This window comes from Puma concolor, chromosome A1, assembly GCF_028749965.1.
Source record: "Puma concolor isolate L17-30 chromosome A1, mPumCon1.1.hap2, whole genome shotgun sequence".
NCBI classification, from domain to species: Eukaryota; Metazoa; Chordata; class Mammalia; order Carnivora; family Felidae; genus Puma; species Puma concolor.
Genome location: NC_141667.1, coordinates 231,998,744 through 232,021,731, shown reverse-complemented (window position 1 = coordinate 232,021,731; position 22,988 = coordinate 231,998,744). Strand labels below are relative to the sequence as shown.

Sequence of the window (22,988 nt, the reverse complement as noted above, 5' to 3'; positions counted from 1 at the left end):
TTTGGAGATAGGGTCTTCAAGGAGTATAATTAAGGTTAAATGATGTCATAAGGGTGGGGCCCAAATCCAACAGGACCTGTGTCCTTATCGTCCTTATCCTTCTCGGAAGAGGAAGGGACACCAGGGATGCATACAGAGAAAAGGCCATGTGAGGACACCGTAAGAAGACTGCTACCTACAAGCCAGGGAAAGGGGTCTCTGCAGAAACCAACCCCGTTGGCACCTTGGTTTGGGACTTCTAGCTTCCAGAACTGTGAGGAGTAAATTTCTGCCGTTCGAAGCACCCAGTCTGTGGTTTCTGTTATGGCAGCTCTAGCTGACTAATAATACAGGGAGTGAGGGAAAGGGTGGAGGAATGTGGTGGCGGGGGCGGCAGTGGCAGTGTGGTGAAAACACATTTCTCAGTGGCCCTTGCAAAGCAGGGTTAGCCACTGAGTTATCTATTGAGATTTTTGGGTGGGTCTCTTGGTAATGGCGGCTGACCCAGCTCGGATGCTGGCTTTTTTTAAATTGCATTTTTTTTTTTGCCTTTGTTTCATCTTCCTTCCCATTGTCTGTAAATCTGATGGCTGGAGCCGTGGTGGCCATCTTGTGACCATGAGGTGACCTTGAAGACAGAAGCGAGTAGTAAGGACAGTATAGCAGAAAGGATAACACCACCTGGGTGCTAGATGGATGTGGGACACCATGCCAGTCCTGGGTCACTTATTTCCGGACTTGTTGGGCATGATATTAAAAATAAACCCCTGTCTTCTTTAAGCCTCAGTTGTTTGGGTTTTCGATTACACGCAGCCAGCCTAATCCTAATCGATAACATCTGTGAAGAAGCTCATTTGAACCAATGGTAAAATAAGATGCTTTTATCTTTCTTTTTTTTAAATGTTTATTTTTGACAGAGAGAGAGAGAGAGAGAGAGAGAGAGAGAGAGAGAGAGAGACAGAGCATGAGCAGGGGAGGGGCAGAGAGGGAGACAGAACAGGCTCCAGGCTCTGAGCTGTCAGCACAGAGCCCCACGTGGGGCTCGAATTCACAGACCGCGCGATCATAACCTGAGCCGAAGTTGGACACTCAACCGACTGAGCCACCCAGGCACCCCTAACTTTTATCTTTCTTATCCCTGTTTCTCCTCTTTATGATTCAGGATTGTATTTCTTAGCATCTGCCAAAGTTAGGGATGATTTTTCATTCTGGTCCAGTTCTTGCTCAGATTCTTTTCACTGCAGTGAATTAGACATTTTGGGACACCAAGAATCAGACCTGATCCCAGGTGTTTTTATTGTTATTTTTAGTTTTATATATTTTTAAACCCTCTTATTTCTTATAACAGATATGACTGATACAGGTTTTACCCATCTGGATGGGTAGTCTGGGCCTCAAGTTGGTGCAGCCCCCTTGGTCACAGACTTGACCCAAGGGCATTTGCCTAGAGCCAATAGTCAAGCTCTTTAACTGGGGGCATATAAGGGGGGGGGGGGGAAGAGCAACTGTTTCAGATGGGATGGCCAGGGTGGGGAAGAGCTGTCCTGACCCTTCTGTCAACTTTTGTTAACTTGCTCTGAGGCAAGCATCGTAGGCCCAGTACTTGAGCAAGTCCTGGTAATTGACCTCATTTGGACGACGAAGGGCCAGGTGGTTTGTTTTTCTTTTCATTAGAAACATTATAAATCAGGCATAATTTCTGGGCACAAAGAGATTATTTATGGGGAATTTGCAAATGTTCTAGATTTTGCCCCTTTGTAACATGGGTGATTCATCTTTGGTGTTGCCAGATTCTTGCTTGAGAACAGTGTACAGGAGCATTAATTCCATCTTTCCCAACACAAAGGAAAAATTCTAGGGAGTGTCAGAGGTTCATCAGATCTATTACTGATTGAGAGTCGCCCTTGATTCCATATTTCAAAGCTCTCTTCACAAGGCCACTCCCAGAGAAACCCGATTCGGTGTAGACGCTGATTTGCACTACTAGAAAATGTCAACAGTAGTATTGAAAGAAAGACCTGTCCTCGAAATTTTTGTTCGTTTATTCAAAAACTGTAGAGTATCTCCATATGTCAGGCACTGAGGATATCGCAGGAAGGAGACAGATCTGGTCTGGCTTTCCCCCCGTGGAACTTGCAGTCTCGAGGGGAAGAAACATTATGCGGAGACAAATTGCACTGTGCTCAGTGTGGCAGAGGAGTTCGGGGTGCTGTGGGAACACGTGTCTCAGGAGGGTCTTTAGCCTGGAGTTTGGAGTCCTGTTTCTCAGCAGAGGGTGATCTTGCCCCTGGGAGAACACTTGTCAAGGGCTAGAGACTTTCTGGTGGTCACAGGGATGATTTGGCAGGAAGGGTTAGGGTCACTGGCCTCTGAGCTCGCGGTGCGGCTGAGCAATCCTAGTGCCCGGGAGGGACCACCTCCCCCTGCCCAGAATCAGCGATCGGTTTAGTGTCAACGGTGCCAGGTGCCAGGTTGGGAACCTTGGAGCTGGGGCTCAAGGAGAGCTTCCTGGAGGAGGGGACATCAGAGCTCAGACTGGAAGGGGAAGCAGAAATCCGTTAAATGAAGGACGGGGGTACGCATGGCAGGGGAAAGAGCTTGGTGCCCAGAGAAACACAGTGCAGAAAGGACTGGGGCTGGAGAGATCGGGAGAGGGGCTGGGAAGATCAGTAGGGGGTCACACAATGCAGGCTCTTGCAGATGAGGGTAAGGACTTGGGACTTTGTCCTTAGAGCAGTGGGAAGTGGCTGAAGGGCTGTCCTAGGAGAGTGACATGATTTAACTTCGCAGTTTGAGAAACTCACTCTGGTTTTCCTATGGAACAGGAATTAAGAGGCGGCCAGCAGGGACGTGTGGGACCAGTGAGGAGGCTGTTGGAATCGACCATGGGAGGGATGATTAACACTCTCTAAGACACGGCGATTGATGGGTACAGTGGGCTGAGAGGAAGGCGGGGGTCATGCATGAATCAGGTTTCTGTCATGAGCTGTGGGTGGCTCCTGGTGCTGTTTACTGATACAGGCGCTAATGGAGAAGGACCAGATTTAAACAGGTTTTTTTCTTTTTATTGTAGCTAAATAACATGAAATTTCTCTTAACCATTTGTAAGTGGCATTAAGTACCCAGACGTTTTTCTAAAATTTAATTTTAGAGGGAGGTGAGGATGACGAGTTTAGTTTGGACAAGTTGAGTTTGGGGTGCGTGTGAGATAGGTTCCATGTCAGGTGGGCAGTTAGATTTGTGGGTCTGGAGCTCATAGGAGAGCTTGGCTGTGGAGAGATATGGCAGCAGTTGGAATATATATATGTATAATATATGCTATATATGCTATATATGCTATATGATATATATGATATAATATACATATATTGTATATAATATGTACATAAGTATATGTATATATACATATAATGTATATAATATGTACATATAATATATATGTAATATGTACATATAATATATATGTAATATATACATATATATATAATATACATACATACACACACATTTTTTTTTTTTTTTAAAGAGGAGAGTCTTAATTGGTAAAATAAATCCATTTAAGCTTTTACTCAAAATGTGTGGATAACCAAGATTTGGTAGAAGCTGGGGAAGAAAATAGTCTTTATCTGTGTGATGTAAAGCTGCAGGCTTATCCAAAAAAAAGAAAAAGAAAATGAGTGAAAGCATCATCAAATAAGTTTGAATGTGTCTCAATTACAGCGGTGCCTTTTTCTCCTAGGGATAGGACTTCTTTTCACTCCTAAAAGAATATTTTATGATCTGAAAAGGTGGTATGTTTTAGTTTACATCATTGCTTGCCGTAAGAAGCCCAAGCCTCTTTACATGTCATGCTGAATTTATCTTCTCCAAATCCTTGAGGGCGGATATGCTGGAGCTTGTGCTTCGTTGTTGAGGTGAAGGGAGTGAAGGAAGGTACATGGCCAAGGCCTGTTGGAAGAATTGCCCCTTTCCATTCCTTGGTGTCTGTCCACCTGTGCACCCCAGTGTGTCAGACTTCACACAGGAGAATCACCTCAGGGTCTTGAAGAGTTCCCTTTGTGAAGGGCTTTTTTGTTAAAATGCAGCTTATGGGGTCCTGGCTCCAGATTTTTCTGATATCAGAAGATCTGAGGTGAGGCCTCTGGATTTGCAGTTTTATCCAGGCCCCAGATAAGTTGTATGTGTTGGCGGGTGCAGGAACCCTGCCTGGCCCACCCCAGGACCAGGTACAAACTGGGGACTCTTACTGGGTGGCTTTCTTGCGTACCTGCAGAATGTAAAGTTGATGGCTAGTTGCTTTGTCTTTAAAATGAAATAAGGAGCTGCTTTGGAGAAAGTGCAGCGTGGAATCGAGGCCCGTATGCCCCGGTCAGGTATTTCTTCTCCTTGGGAAAGGAACCAGAAACCCCAGAATTCAAACTGAGCTGTCTTTCTCTGGTTCCACCATCATTTGGCAGGTTTCCAAGGGCTACGGGGGGGGGGGGGGGGGGGGCTGTAGTGTGGGGAGCGTGAGTCTCAAAAACTAGAGCAGTGCATTGTGAGAACAAAGGTTTTTGGACAATTGACAAGTTTCTAAGGTGTTAGAACCTCTCAGACTGTAGGTACCATGGATTCAGTGGTACGGACAGGAAGGGCTTCTGGAACCACTTTTTGTGTTACGAAAATAAGATACCCCACGTTTCAGCTTACGTTGTGTTTCTATAAGTTAGCCACACGGTTAACCGTTCACCACTGCTCTTACAATGTGAAGGAATCCTACGAGGTGCTGATTTTTCGGTGGTTGAGTTTATTCTGGAGTGGGTGGTATGACCACAGATCCTTCTGCCCCTTACCTGTGACTCAGCCCGTGAAACATGCTTTTTGAGGGTAGTGTTTTGAGTCTCTCCCCCAAAACTCTGTCTGAATTGGAATTTTCTTATTTTCACATCCTGAGTGGCATATGGGTTTTCGCATTATTTGTTTAAATGAGATATGAATCAAAGAAGCAAATGATCTTTTCTTTCCTAAAATATACAGTTATTTCCTCTTTTCTTCCCTTCTGTTTTACTGTCCTTCCTGTAAATATGTTTACCCTTTGGCACAGAGAGTATATTGGCCCTTGGCCAATTTTGGTGCCAAGGGAAGAAAAATTTGTATTCCAAACTCCATTTTCCCATTGACTTCTTTGATGAAACAGAAGATGGGTTTCAGATGGAGCAATGTCGAATGGGGCTAGGTGGTGGCTCAAAAGAGGACTGTCGCGCCTCTGTGCTCACTGCCACACTCGGGGGGGAGCCAGGCCCCCTCCTCTGTCACTTCTCTCAACTGGCTGATCACCTTGTACGTGGTGCAGAACCCATGGAATGGGGCACAGGGGTTCCCTGCCCCTGAGTGTTGTCCACCTGTCTGCTTGCAGAATTGTGCTTGGCAGCCTCCAGTGCTGCGTGTCTCTTTTCCTGAGTTTGCTACTTGGCATCTGAGCAAAAGGCTCCATAGCTCTTCCCATAGGTCAGGTAGTATCCTGAACCTGTACGTGCACCGACTTATTTTCATTCTTGTTTAGTTTCCTCCCTTTTACAGGGACGGAGGCAGGGGCTCCGAGAGGCCAAGTCTCTGGCCCCGTGTTGCTTAGCTACTAAGCGGTAGAGCCTGGATGCCACGAGGTGCGAGTCTAGATTCTGTGTATCTCTGACCAGCGTGACGTGCTATTCTTTACAGCGGAGCCGGGCCCGGAGGCCCGGTCTCCTGCACTGCAAGCTCTTTCCCTTGTGCTTTGAAACTTGAAGGCGAGAACAGTTTAAAAGAACACCTTGTAAATCCTTGAACTACTGCCTTCTGTCTAGCTTCTCCTCTGTGCCTGGCCATTTCTTTTTGTCGTCTTTAGTTTTGTCCCTGAAATGTTGGCGTTGCCTCGCTCCCGTCTTTCCCATCCAGGCTTGTGGCTTTGGTTCCTTTGTACAGGGGGGACGCTGCCGGTGCCTCTCCTCTTGACCCCTGTGCCCGGCTCCACACCTGGCTATGGGCCGCTGCTGGGTAGATCCACGGAGTGTCCTCGGCGCCTCAGGATATTGGGAACCGCACTGTTTTCCCACACATCTGCTTCCCTGCCTTATTCTCTAGCTTGTGAATGGCACCCCAGTGGACTCGGCCACTCCATCCGAATCCCGGACTCCCCTCCACTCCTTTCTCTCACTCACCGACCCCTCCGGACTCTCCCTTCCCCACCCATTCCATTGGTAGGATCTGTCTCAGCCTGTGCATTCTGCTTTGATACCTCCAACACCTGCTTTTGCTCACAACCTGCTGTGCCCAGACGCTGCCTCGTCTGAATTCTGTCCCGTATCGTATCTCTCATTGCCTGCTCCATTAGCTTCTTAGCTGGCACATTTGTGCCTTTTTTTGGTCCCCCCACAGCCCACCCAATAGGCTCCTCCAGAAACCTAAGGCACACATTTCAATGTGGCACTCCCTTTCTTAGAAGCTTCTCATAGCGCATAGGATAGAAGCAGACTCCCTAACGCTGACCCCTTTAATGATATGGCCCCTCCCCCTCCCAGATGTCCCTGCCCCAGCACTTCCATTCCCGTCACCCCCCCCCTCCCCCAGGGTGTCCCTGCCCCGGTCACCCCCCCCTCCCCCAGGGTGTCCCTGCCCCGGTCACCCCCCCTCCCCCAGGGTGTCCCTGCCCCGGTCACCCCCCCTCCCCCAGGGTGTCCCTGCCCCGGTCACCCCCCCTCCCCCAGGGTGTCCCTGCCCCGGTCACCCCCCCTCTCCCAGGGTGTCCTGCCTTAGTCACCCCCCCCCCCCCAGGGTGGCCATGCCCCAGTCTTTCCCTCCCCCAGGTGGCCATGCCCCAGTCGCTCCCTCCCCTCACATATCAATTCTCTGGGCATTGGGGCGCCTGGGTGGCGCAGTCGGTTAAGCGTCCGGCTTCAGCCAGGTCACGATCTCGCGGTCCGTGAGTTCGAGCCCCGTGTCAGGCTCTGGGCTGATGGCTCGGAGCCTGGAGCCTGTTTCCGATTCTGTGTCTCCCTCTCTCTCTGCCCCTCCCCCGTTCATGCTCTTTCTCTCTCTGTCCCAAAAATAAATAAAAAAATGTTGGAAAAAAAAAAAATTCAATTCTCTGGGCACATTGGACTGTTTGTTAACCAAGCTTTGATGCAGAAGCCTGTTTCCAGGCCTCCTTGCTCTTGTAATTTGACATCTCTGCTGCCTGGAATTTACTTCCTCAGGCACTGTGTCGAGCTCGCCCTAAGCAGTGCTTTCCTCCCTTTAAGCCTCCCCTTCCCTCTGCTGCCCTGCCTTGGGTGAGCTGCCCTCTGTCTCCACCCCAGGTGCTCCCTTGGGGACTCCCGTCAGAACGACAGCCATTGGAGTGGACGCTTGTATGCTTGGCTGTTGACCGAGGGACTCCTCTCTCACATGAGCTCCTTGGGCAGCTGCTTATTCGTCTTCCCCAGCTCCTGGCATATTGTGTGGCAGTCATACACTCTCTGATTTTCTGTTTAACAAATGAAAATATAAATTCATACTGCTAATGAGCTGCGAAGGCCCAAAGCACTCGGCATGTGCCGGGCCCTGTTGCGGAAACATAATGCTTGTTAAACCGTTGATCTTTGGCCACATGCCTGGGCTGGTTCTGTCCCCTGCCCATGGGGAGTGCCTGGGGCCCTTCATCCTCAGGCTGGGCGCTGGTGCCTCCAGGTGGGCGGATGGCTGTGGCCCAGTGTGGCCACGACCCCCAGGGACAGCAGATTGGTCTGAAAAGGCAGGCCCTGCCCCCTGTTGCTGGGTTGGGGTGCGATCGTTTCTGTCCCCTCTGCTGGCATGGATTATCTTCAAAGCAGGTAATTGGAACTAAGTAAATTGGCTGTGGGCTGTGTACCCTGGAGCTTAAGGCCTCCTCTCGAGGACCTGGAATTAAACCTGGAAAGCTCCGGGAAGCTGGAGCCACTGGGGGAGGAGCCGCACTGGGTGAAGCGTTTTGTAAGTAGGTCACGGCAAAGAAAGTGAAGCCCCGCCGGCTCCCTCCCACAGCCTGGCGGAAGAAAAAGTGGGGCAGAGCCCGTGTGAGACCCTGAACCCGCAGGGCCACCAGCTGCGAGCTTCCCGTGAGTGCTGTGGCTTCGGCCCGGATGGCGGAGAGGGCCACGCGGTTTCAGTCCCTCCCTCCAGGCTCCTGGGTAGGGCCGCGACCACCCACCGCCTAGACGCCGCCCAGGCTGGTCCTAAGCGTGGTACCACCGGCAGCTTTATGGCCCCGTCCGCTGAGTTTGCAACATGTGGAACCGCACACTAAACGCTTTACGCAGTATCTCACTCGATCCCGCGTCTTAGTGTTTTTTGTTTTCGTTTTTGTATTTAATCTGGTTTTCTGTGATTGCCGTTCTTGGGAGAGTCTGGGAGGACAGTCCAGGGAACAGGAACAAAACGGAGTTAGGAGGTGCAGTCATCTTTCCTGCAGGGGCGTGGGGTCCCTGACTCCCAACCAGGAACAAGATAAGATAGTTGATTAGTGTTGCTTAAATGCCTTGCAATGAATTCCTCTCCGGTTTTCCGGCACTCCAGGGTTTAGGCTGGCCTATAAATCTTAGTCCCAGGTTAGTTGTAAAATCTTGATTTATCTCTCAGAATAGGTGTGCTAACACATTAGTTGGCTTGAATTATTTAAAGTTATCACGGGAAGGTCTTATTTCTATTGCCCGTCCCGATTTGCACTTTAAATATAGTTCCCTGCAGCAATTCACAGGAATTCATGTTGAAAATAGAAAAGGGAAAATTACTTTTAAACAGCAGTTTGGCATATAAGAGCATGATTTACCTTGGAATAGTTCTCCAACTGCACATTAAGGCCAAGCTTTCAAGAATATTTTTTCCCCCGCTGAATCTGGAAATTAGTATGAAACCAAACAGCCAACATCCAGCCTCACGCGGCCACTCCCTTTGGCAGAGCAGGGGGGATCCCTTCCTCCCTCCTCGCTCCCCCCTCCCCTCCGTTGGCTCCCAGTGTTACAGTCCCACTGTAGGGACTGTATCCTGTTAGGGTTGTTGGAGGTGACAGGCACATCCTTACCTTACTTGCCCTGTTTTCTAACTTTTCTCCTCAAATTTCACCATTTCTCCTTTTTCACGTGCTTGAAGTGTGAAAGCTCGGATTTTGTTGGCAGGAATTTTAGAAAGGATCCATTGTTTTAAGATTGGATTTATTAGCGGTCTAGCATATGCTGTGCCTTCAAAACGCATTTGGTTCCCCGGTGATTGGTTTAGATTATGGAAACATAAAGGTAAAAGCAGAAGGCAAAAAGATATTTGCTTATATTCATTTAATGAGGATTATCTTGCCCTGTGATTTGCTCTTATACCTGAGAGTGACTCCGATGCATGTCTTATGTTAGTGCTGTACTTATTTATTTAGTTTTTTTTAAGTAAGCTCTGTGCCCAGCGTGGGACTTGAACTCACAACCCCAAGATCGAGTCACGTGCTCTACTGACTGAGCCAGCCACGTGCCCTTATGTTACTGCTTTAAATATTACATAATTTATTTCTATTGGGGAAATTTCACAGCAGAATGTCATAGGGACAAATGATGGTTTTGTGTGTGTGTGTTTTTTTTAAAGAATATCTTAACTCCAGGCCTTTGTATTTTTGGAGGGAACTAAAATCTAGTTTACTCTTAACTTCAGTTAAGCCTCGCCTGAATAAAGGTATGCTGTCTTGATCACGACAAAGAGGATTTGTAGAATTCACTTGATTTATTGGGAATGTCTTCCTCCCATGTAATTCCTTCATTAAACGTACTCAAATGACATTAGTTGCTGGCTTATGAAAGGTGATGTGTTCGTACCTTTCAGAACCAATACCAAATAAAGGCATGTTTTCTTCAATATAGAGTCTGCATTCTAAAGGACTTTTGTATTGACATACTCTTCCTTTTCACATAGCCATCTGGCCTGCAAAAAAAGTGAGGTAAGACTAAATCCTGTTTATTAGATGATGAGTCACTGAACGTGTTAAGTTGAGAAGGTTTTTTTTTTTTTTTTTTTTTTTTTTTTATCTTGACAAAAGAGGGAATTCTAGCCCGGGGAGCTTTGACTGTCTGTGTTTGGAATTAAGAATTGATGGAGTTGGATTTGGACTCAGAGTCGAGTCTTAGATTGACCACGGTTGTTATATCCTGCAAGTTGTTGGAATGTTCTATTTCCTGCAATTCTGTGGTGCTAAGTGGTATTAACATGTTGTGACTTCCTTATATGATGTTCGTTAATAATTCTATTTCTGATCTCTTCTCGAGGGCTTTCACTGTGCATGCTAGTTTGGAGGTTAATAAAATAAGACCAAACCAAAGAATTAAATACCCAGAAGCAGAATTTAAAATGGTGTTTGGGCTTAAATCTTTCTTTTTAGAAGTTCATGAATGATTGGGGCTTTTTGGTTGCCGCCTGTGTGTGTGTGTGTGTGTGTGTGTGTGTGTGTGTATAAAATGAAAAAGTAGATCAGATCCTGGTGAAAATAAATTGGTTGTGGGGAGGGGGGACACAGTAAATTCCTTCATTTTGCTGGTGGATATTCCCTAGCGTAAGGAGTAGACAGCCTGTAAGTGATGTGGTCCCAGGGCCATCACAAAGACTTGCATTCACTCATTCATTCATTTGATCAATATTTGTTGACCTTCTCCTATGTGCTGGCTGTGTTTTGGGTGTGGGGCACCACCTTCCTGCCTTCACAGAGCTTACAATAAACTAATATGTAAGGCGAGCAATAAATAAATATGTATTACGTCAGTGGTGGTAAGTGCTGTGCAGAAGAATAAAGCAGAATGAGGAACGTAAGGAGGGGTGGTGTTGGGGATTTATTATTTATATGAGGTGGTCTCAGTGGGGCCTCCCGTAACATCTGCTGTTACCTAAATTTCACACGTAGAGGTTCATTTGGCTTACGGTTCAGGCTCACCCTGCCTTTTGAGATGCCATCTTGGAAATGGAAGTGATTAAACCACGTTCATTTTACGTCTTAGTGTGAATACGTTTTAGGTTATTTCCTTGGAGCAAATGTTGATGGGAGAGGACTTGAGGCAGTGCATGTCTGCGGGTGGGGGGTAGGGAGGGGTCAGAGGCATCCAAATGGGGAAGGTGTTCTCCCGCCTCTCAGGAGGGCCTCCTCTGTTACCCCGGGAGACCTACCACTGAAGCTTCTTGTACCACATTACAGCTCCGTGGGATCGGCCGTCCAGCCCTTTGAGTCCATTACTGCTCCATGGCATTGCCCATTTTCTCCGGGGGATGCTAATTGGAGACCGCAAACTCTATGAGACGCTTTCCTCTTAGCTCCTCAGGGGAAGTGCACGATAACATTAAAGCATATTATTTTTGTCTAGTTAACCTGCCTGCCTGTTGGGTTTATTATTTTGCTTTATATTTTCAAAGTGTTACTGTCATGTTGTTGTTGTTGTTCTAAATGTGGAGCCTAGATGTGTCTCTAGGGTACAGGGATGCCTTTATCTGTGGGCTCCAACTTGAAACCTTAAATCATTCTAAATAGGGAATGATCTTCGCTCCTCTCGCTGTCTTGGCCCCACTGCATTAGTGGGTTCTGTGAACGGCCCTGCGTGAGGCAGCATTATCTGCACCACACTTCCAGCCTGGGAGCCTCTGAGACGGAAAGCTTGCCCCAGATTCAGCTCTGTTGCCTGCCAGGCTCCGGCAGCGATCGTGCGAGGAGGGAGTTGAACTGCTTCCCGCTGGATTCTCAGGAATCCCCCCTTTGCTTTGGAAGGCACCGTCGAGTTGCTAAGAAGTTGTATTTTGTACACATCAATTTCGTAGTTTATATCCGTAGACACACGTGGTATGTGCACAGGTTCCAGTTCCTTTGAGGTTTATTTCTTCAGCTTGGTAGCCTAAGCACGTTGGCTGTGCACCGATGAATAATTTCAGGTCCGGAGATGAACGCGGCCAGTGGTACTAGTTTGCAGCAAATGCAGCTGGTTTTAAAAATGAGCAAAAATATGTCTTCTTCAAGCACCCTTTCTCCCCCCCCCCCCCCCCGTTTTAAGCGAGACTGTTAAATACGAGAATGAATCTTAACTGGTGATCTTAATGTAAAAATGTTTTCTTTTTTCCAGCTTTTGCTTTGGTTTCTGAAGATACAAAGAAAGAGGTCAAGCAATCTAAGGTACTAATTCTAATGATCAAATCTATTCTTCCTGTCTGAGATTCACTTATATTTTTTTAATGGCAGCTGTAATGATTTCATCTTACAATAGTTCTCAGGTTTCTTTTCACGAATTAATGAAATGTTGGTCCACACAGATTTTTAATCTCTCGTGGCAACCTGCAGATAAACTTGCTTTATTTATTTTTTATTTTATTTTTTTGAATTTAAATCCAAGTTAGTTAACATACAGTGTAACAATAATTTCAGGAATAGAATTTAGTGATTCATCACTTACATGTAACACCCAGCACTCATCCCAACAAGTGCCTGCCTTAATGCCCATCATCCATTTAGCCCATCCGCCCACCCCACATCCCTCCAGCAGCCCTCGGTTTGTTCTCTGCAGTTAAGAGTCTCTTATGGTTTGTTCCCTCTCTGTTTTTTTTATCTTATTTTTTAGATAAGCTTGCTTTAAAAAAAAATCCCTTAGTAGTTACAGCAGACCAAGTAGGTTTCAAAAAAAGTATTTTGATATGGATTTAGACATCATAGAAGTCTTGCTGGGATGCCTCAGTTTTCTCTAGTCTGACCACATCTAAACTTGGGCTGCATTTTCCCAGTCTGAGAGAGAGAAGTAGTATGCTGTGTCCCCGGGGTCACAAGAGCCTGAGTCTCCCTCACTTTGTAGGTGGCACCGTGTGGCAGTACTGAAGATGACTGCCAGGCTTTTTGCACAGTTGGGACCAGGAACCGAGACCCCGGGACTTGATGGAGACAGGATAAAACTCTGCTTAAAATCACAGAGCGGCTGCTTTCCCACAATTGTTTATGTTCAAGAAACTCATCTAAAGTTTACCATTTCGGCTTTGCGCTAGATGAGTTTAGCAGATGAGAAAGAGAAACCATATTTGAAGAATGTGAGTTGTCTTTATCATATTCGCTAAGGTTCGGTCGACTTCATTTTTTTTTAATCTCACGATTAGCGTAACAGCGTTTTTGATTTTTATTTTTTGTAATGTTTGTTTATTCTTGAGACCGAGCATGAGCAGGGGAGGGGCAGAGAGAGAGGGAGACACAGAATCTGAAGCAGGCTCCAGGGTCTGAGCTGTCAGCACGGAGCCCGACACGGGGCTCAAACCCATGAATTGTGAGATCAAGACCTGACCCGAAGTCAGATGTTTAACCTACTGAGTCACCCAGGCGCCCCAAAACATTTTTTTTTTTTAAATAGAATGTTTCTTTTGTCAACACAGTGTTGTCTTTTCTAACTATACTGTGGGTTTCCTACAGGAACAATAATAATACTTTCCTTTGGTTTTAAGATCCTTTATGGTTAATAAAACATTTTCAGACATTTCACTTAAAACTTGATCTTCTCAATGATCCTGTTATTGCCAAGCAAAAGAGATATTCCCATGTCCAGGCACACCTCGGGGAGGATGTGGGTTTGGTTCCACCGCAGTAAAGAGAGTTAAATGCATTTTTTTTGGTTTTCAGTGCATAATAAAAGTCCTATTTAAACTATAGTGTTGTCTGTTAAGTGTGCGATAGCATTATGTCTAAAAAATATACATACCTCAGTTGCAAAGTACTTTATTGCTACAAAATGCTAACCATCATCCGTGCTTTCAGTGACTTGCAATCTTTTAGCTGGTGGAGGGTCTTGCCTCAATGTTGGTGGCCGCTGACCGATCAGGGTGGGTTTCCTGGAGGCTGGGGTGGCCGTGGCAGTTTCTTAAGACGACAGTGAATTTTGCCTCCTTGATGGACTCTTCACGAACGACTGCTCTGTAGCCTGTGATGCTGTTTGATAGCATTTCACCTACAGTAGAACTTCTTTCAAAACTGGAGTTAGTCCTCTCAAATCCTGCTGCTGCTTTATCTACTAAGTTTGTGTAATATTCCAAATCCCTTGTCGCTTCAACAAGCTTCACAGCATCTTCGGCAGGAGCAGAGTCCATCTCGAGAAACCACGATTCTTGCTCAGCCTCGAGAAGCAGTCCTCACCCGATCACGTCCTATCATGAGATCATGGCAGTGCCGTCCACGTTCAGGCCCCGCTTCTAGTTCTGGTTCTCTCGCTGTTTCCACCACATCCGCAGTGACTGCCTCCACTGACGTCCTGAACCCCCCAAAGTCATCCCGAGGGTGGGAATCAACTTCTTCCAAATGCCTGTGCATGTTGATATTTTGGCCTCTTCCCATGAATCATGAGTGTCCTGAATGGCCTCTAGAATGTTGAATCCTTTCCAGAAGGTTTTCAATTTGCTTTTCTCAGATCCATCAGAGAATCACTGTGAGAACCGTAGCCTTATGAATGTGTTTCTTTTTCTTTTTTTGTTTTTAATGAAAACATTTTAATTCTAACGTAGTTAATATACAGTGTTGTATTAGTTTCAAGTGTATAGTGTGGCAATTCAACAATTCCATGTATTACTTAGAGTTCATCAAGATAAGTGTGCTCTTAATTCCCTTAGCCTGTTTTACCCACCTCCCCCGCCCCCTATGGCAACCCTCTATTCTCTATAGTTAAGAGTCTTGCTTTGTCTCTTTTTTCCTTTGTTCATTTATTTCTTAAATTCCACATATGAGTGTAATCATACGGTATTTGTCTTTCTCTGACTAGCTTATTTTGCTTAGCATTATACTTTCTAGCTCCATCCATGTTGTTGCAAATGACAAGATATTATTTTTATGACTGAATAATATTCCGTTGTGTGTGTGTGTGTGTGTGTGTGTGTGTGTATCTTCTTTATCCATTCATCTAATGTTAGACACTTTGGCAGCTTCCATAATTTGGCTCTTGTAAACAATATTGCAAGAAACCTAGGGGTGCACATATCCTTTTGAATTAGTGTTTTTGTATTCTTTGGATAAATACCCAGTAGTGTGATTGCTGGATCACAAGGCAGTTCCAGTTTTAATTTTGAAGAACCTCCATACTGTTTTACACAGTGGCTGTACCAGTTTGCATTCCCACCAACAGTACATGAGGGTTCCCCTTTTGCCACATCCTCACCAACACCTGTTGTTTCTTGAAGATTTTAGCCATGAGATGTGTTTCTTAAATAAGAAGACTTGAGAGTCAAAATGACTCCCTGATTCATAGGCTGCCGAATGAATGAATGCTGTGTCAGCAGGCATGAAAGCAACATTCATCTCATTGTATGTCACCTCAGAGCTCTTGGGTGACCAGGTGCCTTATCATCGAACAGTAATATTTCCAAAGTAATTTTTTTTTTCTGAGCAGTAGGTCTCAAAAGTGGTCTTCGAATATTTAATAAACCTTACTGTAAATGATGTGCTGTCCTCCGGGCTTTGTTGTTCCATTTATAGAGCACAGACAGAGTAGGGTTAGCATAATTCTTAAGGGCCTTAGGATTTTTGCAATGGTCGATGTGCATTGACTTCAACTTTAAGTGTCAGCTGCACTGGCCCCTAACAAGAGAGTCAGCCTGTCCTTTGAAGCTTTGTAGCCAGGCATTGACTTCCCCTCTCTAGCTCTGAAAGTCCTCAATGGCATCTTCTGCCAACAGAAGGCTCTTTTGTCTACACTGAAAACCTGTTGTGCAGTGTAGCCACCTTCCTGAATTATCTTAGCCAGACCTTCCGGGTAACTTGCTGTAGCCTCTACACCAACACTTGCTGCTTCACCTTGAACTTTTATGTTATGGAGACGCCTTCTTTCCACAAACCTCATGAACCCACTTCTGTTAGCCTCACACTTTTCCTCTGAGGCTTCCTCACCTCTCTCAGCCCTCACAGAATTGAAGAGAGTTAGGGCCTTGCTCCGGTTTAGGCTTCGGTTTAAGGGAATGCTGTGGCGGGTGTGATCTTCTAACCAGATCCCTTAGACTTTCTCCACATCAGCGAGGCTGTTTCTCTTTCTTACCATCTGTGTGTTCACTGGAGTAGCACTTTTAATGCCCTTCAAGAACTTTTCCTTCACATTCACAGCATGGCGAATGGTCGGCACAAGAGACCTCGCTTTCAGCCTGTCTTGGCTTTCAACATGCGTTTCTCACGAAGCTTCATCATTTCTAGCTTTTGACTTAAAAGTGAGAGGCATGAAGCTCTTCCTTTCACTCGAGCACTTGGAGGCCGCTGTAGGGTGACTCAACTGGCCTAATTTCAATATTGTTGCGTCTCAGGGAACAGGGAGCCCAGAGAAGAGGGAGAGAGATGGGAAACAGAACACGCACAACATTCATCCTTGAAGTTCACCATCTTACATGGTGTTCCTGGCATCCCAAAACCATTACAATAGGAACACCAAAGATGACTGATCACAGATCATCCTAAGAAGTGTAATAATAATGAAAAAAAATGGAAATATCGTGAGGATCACCAAAATGTGACACAGAGACACAAAGTGAGCAAATACTCTTGGAGAAATGGTACAGATAGACATGCTCAACGCAGGGTTGCTACAGACCTTCAATTTGTAAAAAAAAAAAAAAACACACACACAGTGTCTGCAAAGCATGATAGAGGAAAGCATAATAAACCACAGAATGCTGTATAGCAGAGAAAACTTACCCTCAAAGAAATTACGTGATTTAACTGAGGTCACGTGGTAATTCAAAGGTGAAGTCAGAATCTAATTTTCCTGAATCCTTGAATTCTTGCACACTGCACACAGCTGTGTGCATTAGAACGTGTGTGTATGTGTGTGTGTGTGTGTGGCAATAATCAAGCTCATTTGTAATGAACTTAAAGTGCTACCTAAGGAATATTACTAGGGAATTAAAATTTTGTGTAATGAATTTAGAATTCTAGCATATACGTTCAAATATAGGTTTTTAACTCCTCTTTCTAAATGAGGAAATGTATGTATCCCTCTTCTTAAATACGTATATAAATATTGGTAGAAAATAAGGTGACTCTTACATCGTAGTGTCATTTTTCATCCAAAGGTATTAAAGCCCTTGAAAAATGTCATTAACCCCATCTGTGCTTAGGCTGTGAAGCCAAAAAAGCCATTAATCCCCTGAGGAGAGGCAGTGATAAAATGTCTACTGTAGACCATACCCGAGACTGGGAGAGAAGAATTAATTTGTCCAAGGTCACCCAAAGTCTGTAGATGAACCTGGAGATAGGAGTGAAGGCTCTTCACAACAGCCACATTCATTTGGGATCATGAGTCTATCACCATCTGCAGAATTGACGGGGGACCTGCCCTGCCTTGCTCCTCAGAGGCGTCCGCCTTCCATCACCCCTCACCGCACGGCTTGCTTTCGTCAGGGCCCCAGACAGGGCTCTCTAGAATGCAGGCAGCCCCACTCATGGCTGGGGGCCTGCCCCACACAATGTTCGGACTCACTGGTTGGCGTCAGGTGGCTTGTCATCCAAATTCTGGGTACTTCCGGTGCCCTGCTGCACCTCCCGGGAGCTGACCTCTGGGCCCAGGCTCCTCTTTTGGATTCCTGGTCCCTGGCATTGACCCGGATTCTGACCTCCCTCAGCTTTCAGGGGAGCCTGCCCACCCAGGCTTGTGCTGCAGGCCACGGTACCCGCCTCAACCACGGCCTTGTCCCGGCTTCAACCCGCAGTTTCGCCCACTTATACCCTGTGGTGGCTTGTGATGTTGTGTCCTGTATGATGTAGGGTTAGAGTTGAGCGCTGTGGTTCACATCCCTTCTCCAACACTGATACCCAGTAGAGACCCTCTCTGTGTCTCAGCTTCCTCATCCGTAAGATGGGGTAGTAAGACCTGTATCAAAAAGCTGTTTGGAGGAGGAGGAGGAGGAGGATGGTGAGTGTGTGTGTGTGTGTGTGTGTGTGTGTGTGTGTGTGTGTGTGTGTGTATGTGTCCACCACTTAAAACAGTGCCAGACCCTACCTGATGTGACAGCAAGAAATATTTTAGGCAGCCTTTTGAGCTGAACCTAAACAAATCAAAGTAAGAAGAGGAACCATAGGGCTTACTGCTTTTATCAGTGAGATTTCTTTTATGGTATAAGTTGACTTCACGTGAAATAGATGAAGGTGATGATGAAAAGAGTAGTAGGTGACAACTATTGAGCATTTTCTTCAGGCAGATGCCATGCTCAGCAGTATATTACCTAATGAAACTCCCACAACAACCCTGTGCTGCAGGTCTTGCAATTACCATTCCTGTTTTACAGATGAGAAACTGAGGCCTGAGCTAGTAAGTGGTGGGGGCAGAATTCAAACACAGGACCGGCTTCCGGCCGAGTCCACTGACGGGCACATCCTGATCAGTTCATTTATTCAAAAGACCAAGGGGGTGGCGGTTGGTGGTGACCAGGTACAGGATGCCATTTTACTTCCCTTTCTTCTGAAAAGATTCAATAGATGTGAAGGATTTTGAGGAGGTTTTATCGTCTTTTCATGAAGGATTTATAAACTAGGCATTACGGGCGTGGATTGCAAGTGTTCTAACGTATTGTGACTTAACAAATAAAACCTGTGTCAAAGGGTAACTTGGATTTGTCTTTTCCCGGCTAGGGTAGGAGCTGTCTGCGGGGTAGATGCATTAGTAACAAATCTCTTTCCTATCTGAATAGCAATTCAGTTGACTTCTAAAACTTTGACAGTGAACCCATTTTGACTGATATTGATAGCGTAAGAAATGTGTGGCAGCAGAGATACTAAAACGAACCATGTGTTTCTTCCTAGGAAGAGCTGAGGCTTTTCAGGAGGGGAAACTGGAGACAGAATTCTAAATGTCCTGTCAGTTCGTTCATTTAGTCTAATTTTCTTTCTCAGAGGGGAAATTGCTCAAGACCGTTTTGGATCCATTCAGTTCACTTAATTCGACCATTCTTGGATGTTTTCTTCTTACAGTTTACAAATTGAGCCATTCGAAATGGTTAATCGTGTCCGATCTGTTGTTTTCAGCCAGTTGGAGCTGCGGTGTTTAATAGCAAATGGAAAGATGTGTCATTTTGGTCGATTCTCTTTGGTTTCACAAAGAGATGTGGTGGGATGTCCAGTTGGTTTCCAGGGTTAAGTTATTCATTCGGGAAATACTGAGTTCAGGGTTTTTTTTTGTTTTGTTTTTTAATCTTTCAGTTTATTGTTAAAGGTGACTCTTGTCATGAGTGTCATGGTACTTTCACCTGGTGCGTGTTTCTTTTTTTTTCAATATATGAACTTTATTGTCACATTGGTGTCCATACAACACCCAGCGCTCATCCCAAAAGGTGCCCTCCTCAATGCCCATCACCCACTTTCCCCTCTCCCCACCCCCCATCAACCCTCAGTTTGTTCTCAGTGTTTAAGAGTCTCTTATGGTTTGCCTCCTTCCCTCTCTATAACTTTTTTCCCCCCCTTCCCCTCCCCCCTAGTCTTCTGTTGAGTTTCTCAGGATCCACATATGAGTGAAAACATATGGTATCTGTCTTTCTCTGTATGGCTTATTTCACTTAGCGTCACACTCTCCAGTTCCATCCACGTTGCTACAAAGGGCCAGATTTCATTCTTTCTCATTGCCATGTAGTACTCCATTGTGTATATAAACCACATTTTTTTTTATCCATTCATCAGTTGATGGACATTTAGGCTCTTTCCACAATTTGGCTATTGTTGAGAGTGCTGCTATAAACATTGGGGTACAAGTGCCCCTATGCATCAGCACTCCTGTATCCCTTGGGTAAATTCCTAGCAGTGCTATTGCTGGGTCATAGGGTAGGTCTATTTTTAATTTTTTGAGGAACTTCCACACTGTTTTCCAGAGTGGCTTCCTGGTGCATGTTTCTTGAAGAAACACCTCTGGAGGAAGACAGGGTGTGCATCATCACGTAGGTGTAAGAAATGAACATTGGAAAGAACTCAGAAGACCGACCTGGGTTTTCATCCTGGTTCTGTGGCTCTGTTGTCTCATTTCTAAAAGGGGAGCATTGGATTGGATCATCTCTAATGCTCTCTTTTTTAAAAAATTATGGAAGGGGCATGGGTGGCTCAGTCAGTTAAGCGTCCGACTCTTGGTTTCAGTTCAGGTCCTGTACTCACGGTTCGTGCGATTGAGCCCCAAGTTGGGCTCGGCACTGACAGCGTGGGGCCTGCTTGGAATTCTCTCTCTCTCCTCCTTTCTCTGTCCCTCCCTTGCTTTCTGTCTCTCTCAAAAGTAAATAAACATTAAAAATTATGGCAAAATACATCTAACGTAAAAATTTACGATCTTAACCATTTCTAAGTATACAGCTGAGTATCGTGGAGTGTATTCATGGTGTTCGTGCAAACGCCCTTCAGGTCTCTTTTCACCTCACGAAACTGAAACCGTCCCCATTAAACAGCTCTCTGTTCTCCTCCCCCGGCCCCTGGCAACCACCCTTCTACTGTTCGTTTCCATGAATCGGGCTACGCCGTAAGTGGAATCGTACAGTACTTGGCTTTTTTGTGTCTGGCTTATGTCACGTAGCATGATGTCCTCAAGGCACATTGGTGTTGTAGCATGTGACGGAACTCCCTTCCTTTCTGAAGCTGGATAATATTCCGTGGTGCGTCTACGCCATATTTTCTTTACCCACTCCAGTGCTACTTTTAGATCGAAACTTTCGAATTTTCGGTGATCCTCAGCTGCCAGCCAAAGCTGTGGAGCAGGCAGTGTGGCCGAGGGGTGGGCAGCAGGTTAAGGGTGAAAGCCGGGTAGCATGTCTGGTTCTCAGGCGGGTGCTGCTTCTCCAGGGGCGGGCTGTTGTCCTGGCCAACGGTGGCATTGAGAGCGTGTGGAAGATGCAGTGAGTCTATACCTGCTGGCTTATGATAACCCGGCTTTGGTTCAGCACAGGTAGAGAAATGGCTTAAGTGTTCCAGCACTTTTTAGGTTTTTTTTTTTCCCCCCAAAACGTCTGTATTTTATCAAGATTAAGTGATGTGTCACTGGATCCCGAGGCATAACAAATGAGTCCATAATAAGTATGGGGTTCTTCTCCACTCAGTGGTATTTCTATTCTTGAGACAAAGATCATTTCAGGAAATGCTGCCAAAGGTAGACACTCTCCTGTGTTTTGCTCTCTCTCCTCCCTGTCTCTTGTCATGGTCCCTTTGGCGTTTTGAGAGGATACATCTCTGTGTGGCTGTATCTTGGCTTTTAAACTGTTCCCAGTTTTGTTGGCAAAGGCTTACAAGTACGTTTCTCGTTGCAGTCTGTGAAGAAAATTGAAGGATGTCTGCCGCTGTCCAATTGTTATAATTATGGCAAATGGCAGTCGAAAGCAGAAAAGGCAATTAGAGAGAAAATTCCTTCCTGTCTGCTGGAGAAGACAAGGAAAATGGCAGATTTAGCCGCTTACGCTTTGCACTTTGTCAGAGAAATATTGTTTTTAATGTTTATTTGAGAGAGAGAGAGAGAGAAAAAGTGTGTGTGTGTGTGTGTGTGTGTGTGTGTGTGTGTGTTGGGGGAGCAGGGGAGGGGCAGAGAAAGTGGGAGAAAGAATCCCAAGCACGCTCCCCGCTGTCAGCGCGGAGCCTGATGTGGGGCTCCATTTCATGAGCCATGAGATCATGACCTGAGTTGAAATCAAGAGTCCGACACTTAACCGACTGAGCCACCCAGGAGCCCCATCAGAGAAATCTTTCAGGAACCCCTCCCCTGATCTACCCGGGATCAGGAACAGGTATTTCTTTGCTCACGTCCGGATTTCTATGTCCAGAGCTCTGCTCTAAGAAGCCCCTTCTGTGCTCCTGAAGTCTCGTGAACCAAAGGCTGAGTGCCCCCTGGGGCCTTGCTTAGGCCCCCAGTGCTGCTCCTCAGGTGGGAGAGAACATGGCGGTGATGTTCTGGATGACAGTACGTCTGAGCCCACGAGATGATAAATACCATAATTAGTGGAGGTCCTCTTCATGGGAAACACACACTGGCGGCATCGATACGGTCTCTGTTTGGTTTGCCATGCTTTTGAGTTTACGGGGTTTTAAGTGAACTCTCCCAAGACCAGTGGGAACCAGTTAAGTGTTAGCTCCATTTTACACAGGAGGCAAGAGGCCCAGTAACCTGCCCAAAATCACGTAGGAAAGGGGTAGCCCCGTAGGAGGCTCCCACCAGGATGCAGAAGTACGTCGTTGCTGTCCCCTCCCTCCTAAGTTTTCGTCTGTTTCGTTAGGGAGCATTGTCAAGCTCTCGTCGTCCGCGTCGTCCCCAAATGTTGCTGCGTGCCGTTCATATGTATTTGGTGTTTTGCTAGCTATGGTATACGACGAGACTTACCTGACTTACCTTCTTCTCTTTTGTCTAAAATACAGAATTTGGAGAAAGGTGGTATCTCAAGGAAGAGTGACGTAGGTAAGTAATGATTTTTTTTTTTTTTTAACTTATGAGTATGTGCCCAGGTACGTTTCTTATAAATTATATTTCAGTGAAGTGAATTTCTCCTTCTGATTTTATTTATGAGGTGAAGATCGCTGTGCAAATGTTCTGGTCTCTCCCGAAGACACGGGGAGAACACTTTTCAGATTGACATAGTGGCTCGTGATTTGTATTGGAAACAACAGCTCGTATGTTAGATTTGATGTCCTTGGCCACCATTTGGTGAGTTTCCAATGAGGGCAGATGGCTATGCGTGGTGGCGGCTGTGGGGGCCGCAGAGGTGAGCAGGGCGCAGTGTCTGATGTGAGAGGCCCGCTGACCTCGGCCTGGAGCCAGAGTCACTTGTTGATGTCACTTCTGTCAAACCCATCCCGAGGACCCTGGTGCAGAAGCAGCGACTTGTGACTTTGTGGACACCCCTGCACTTCCATCCCGGCCCGTGTTCACCCTATTTTGTCCTCCCTTTCAGGACAAGTCTGAATGTTGGATCTCTTCCCAAAGGGTGTGAACTTTGTCGACGTCAGTCATCCCAGGGTAGGCCATGGAGACCTACAAGGTGGGCCTTGGACAGGAGGGGAAGGGTACACTTTCCTCTCTAGGCCT

The 22,988-nt window shown here is 46.1% G+C and overlaps 1 protein-coding gene across 1 annotated transcript in view; it reads left to right on the top strand.

Annotated features, from left to right (window-relative positions):
• B3GLCT (beta 3-glucosyltransferase) overlaps positions 1–22,988 on the top strand; it is a 121,403-nt gene that overhangs the window by 2,917 nt on the left and 95,498 nt on the right. The window contains exons 3-4 of the mRNA XM_086717633.1: positions 12,081–12,130; positions 22,322–22,361. Coding sequence (XP_086573759.1) covers positions 12,081–12,130; positions 22,322–22,361 — 90 coding nt within the window. The remainder of the gene's footprint in view (positions 1–12,080; positions 12,131–22,321; positions 22,362–22,988) is intronic.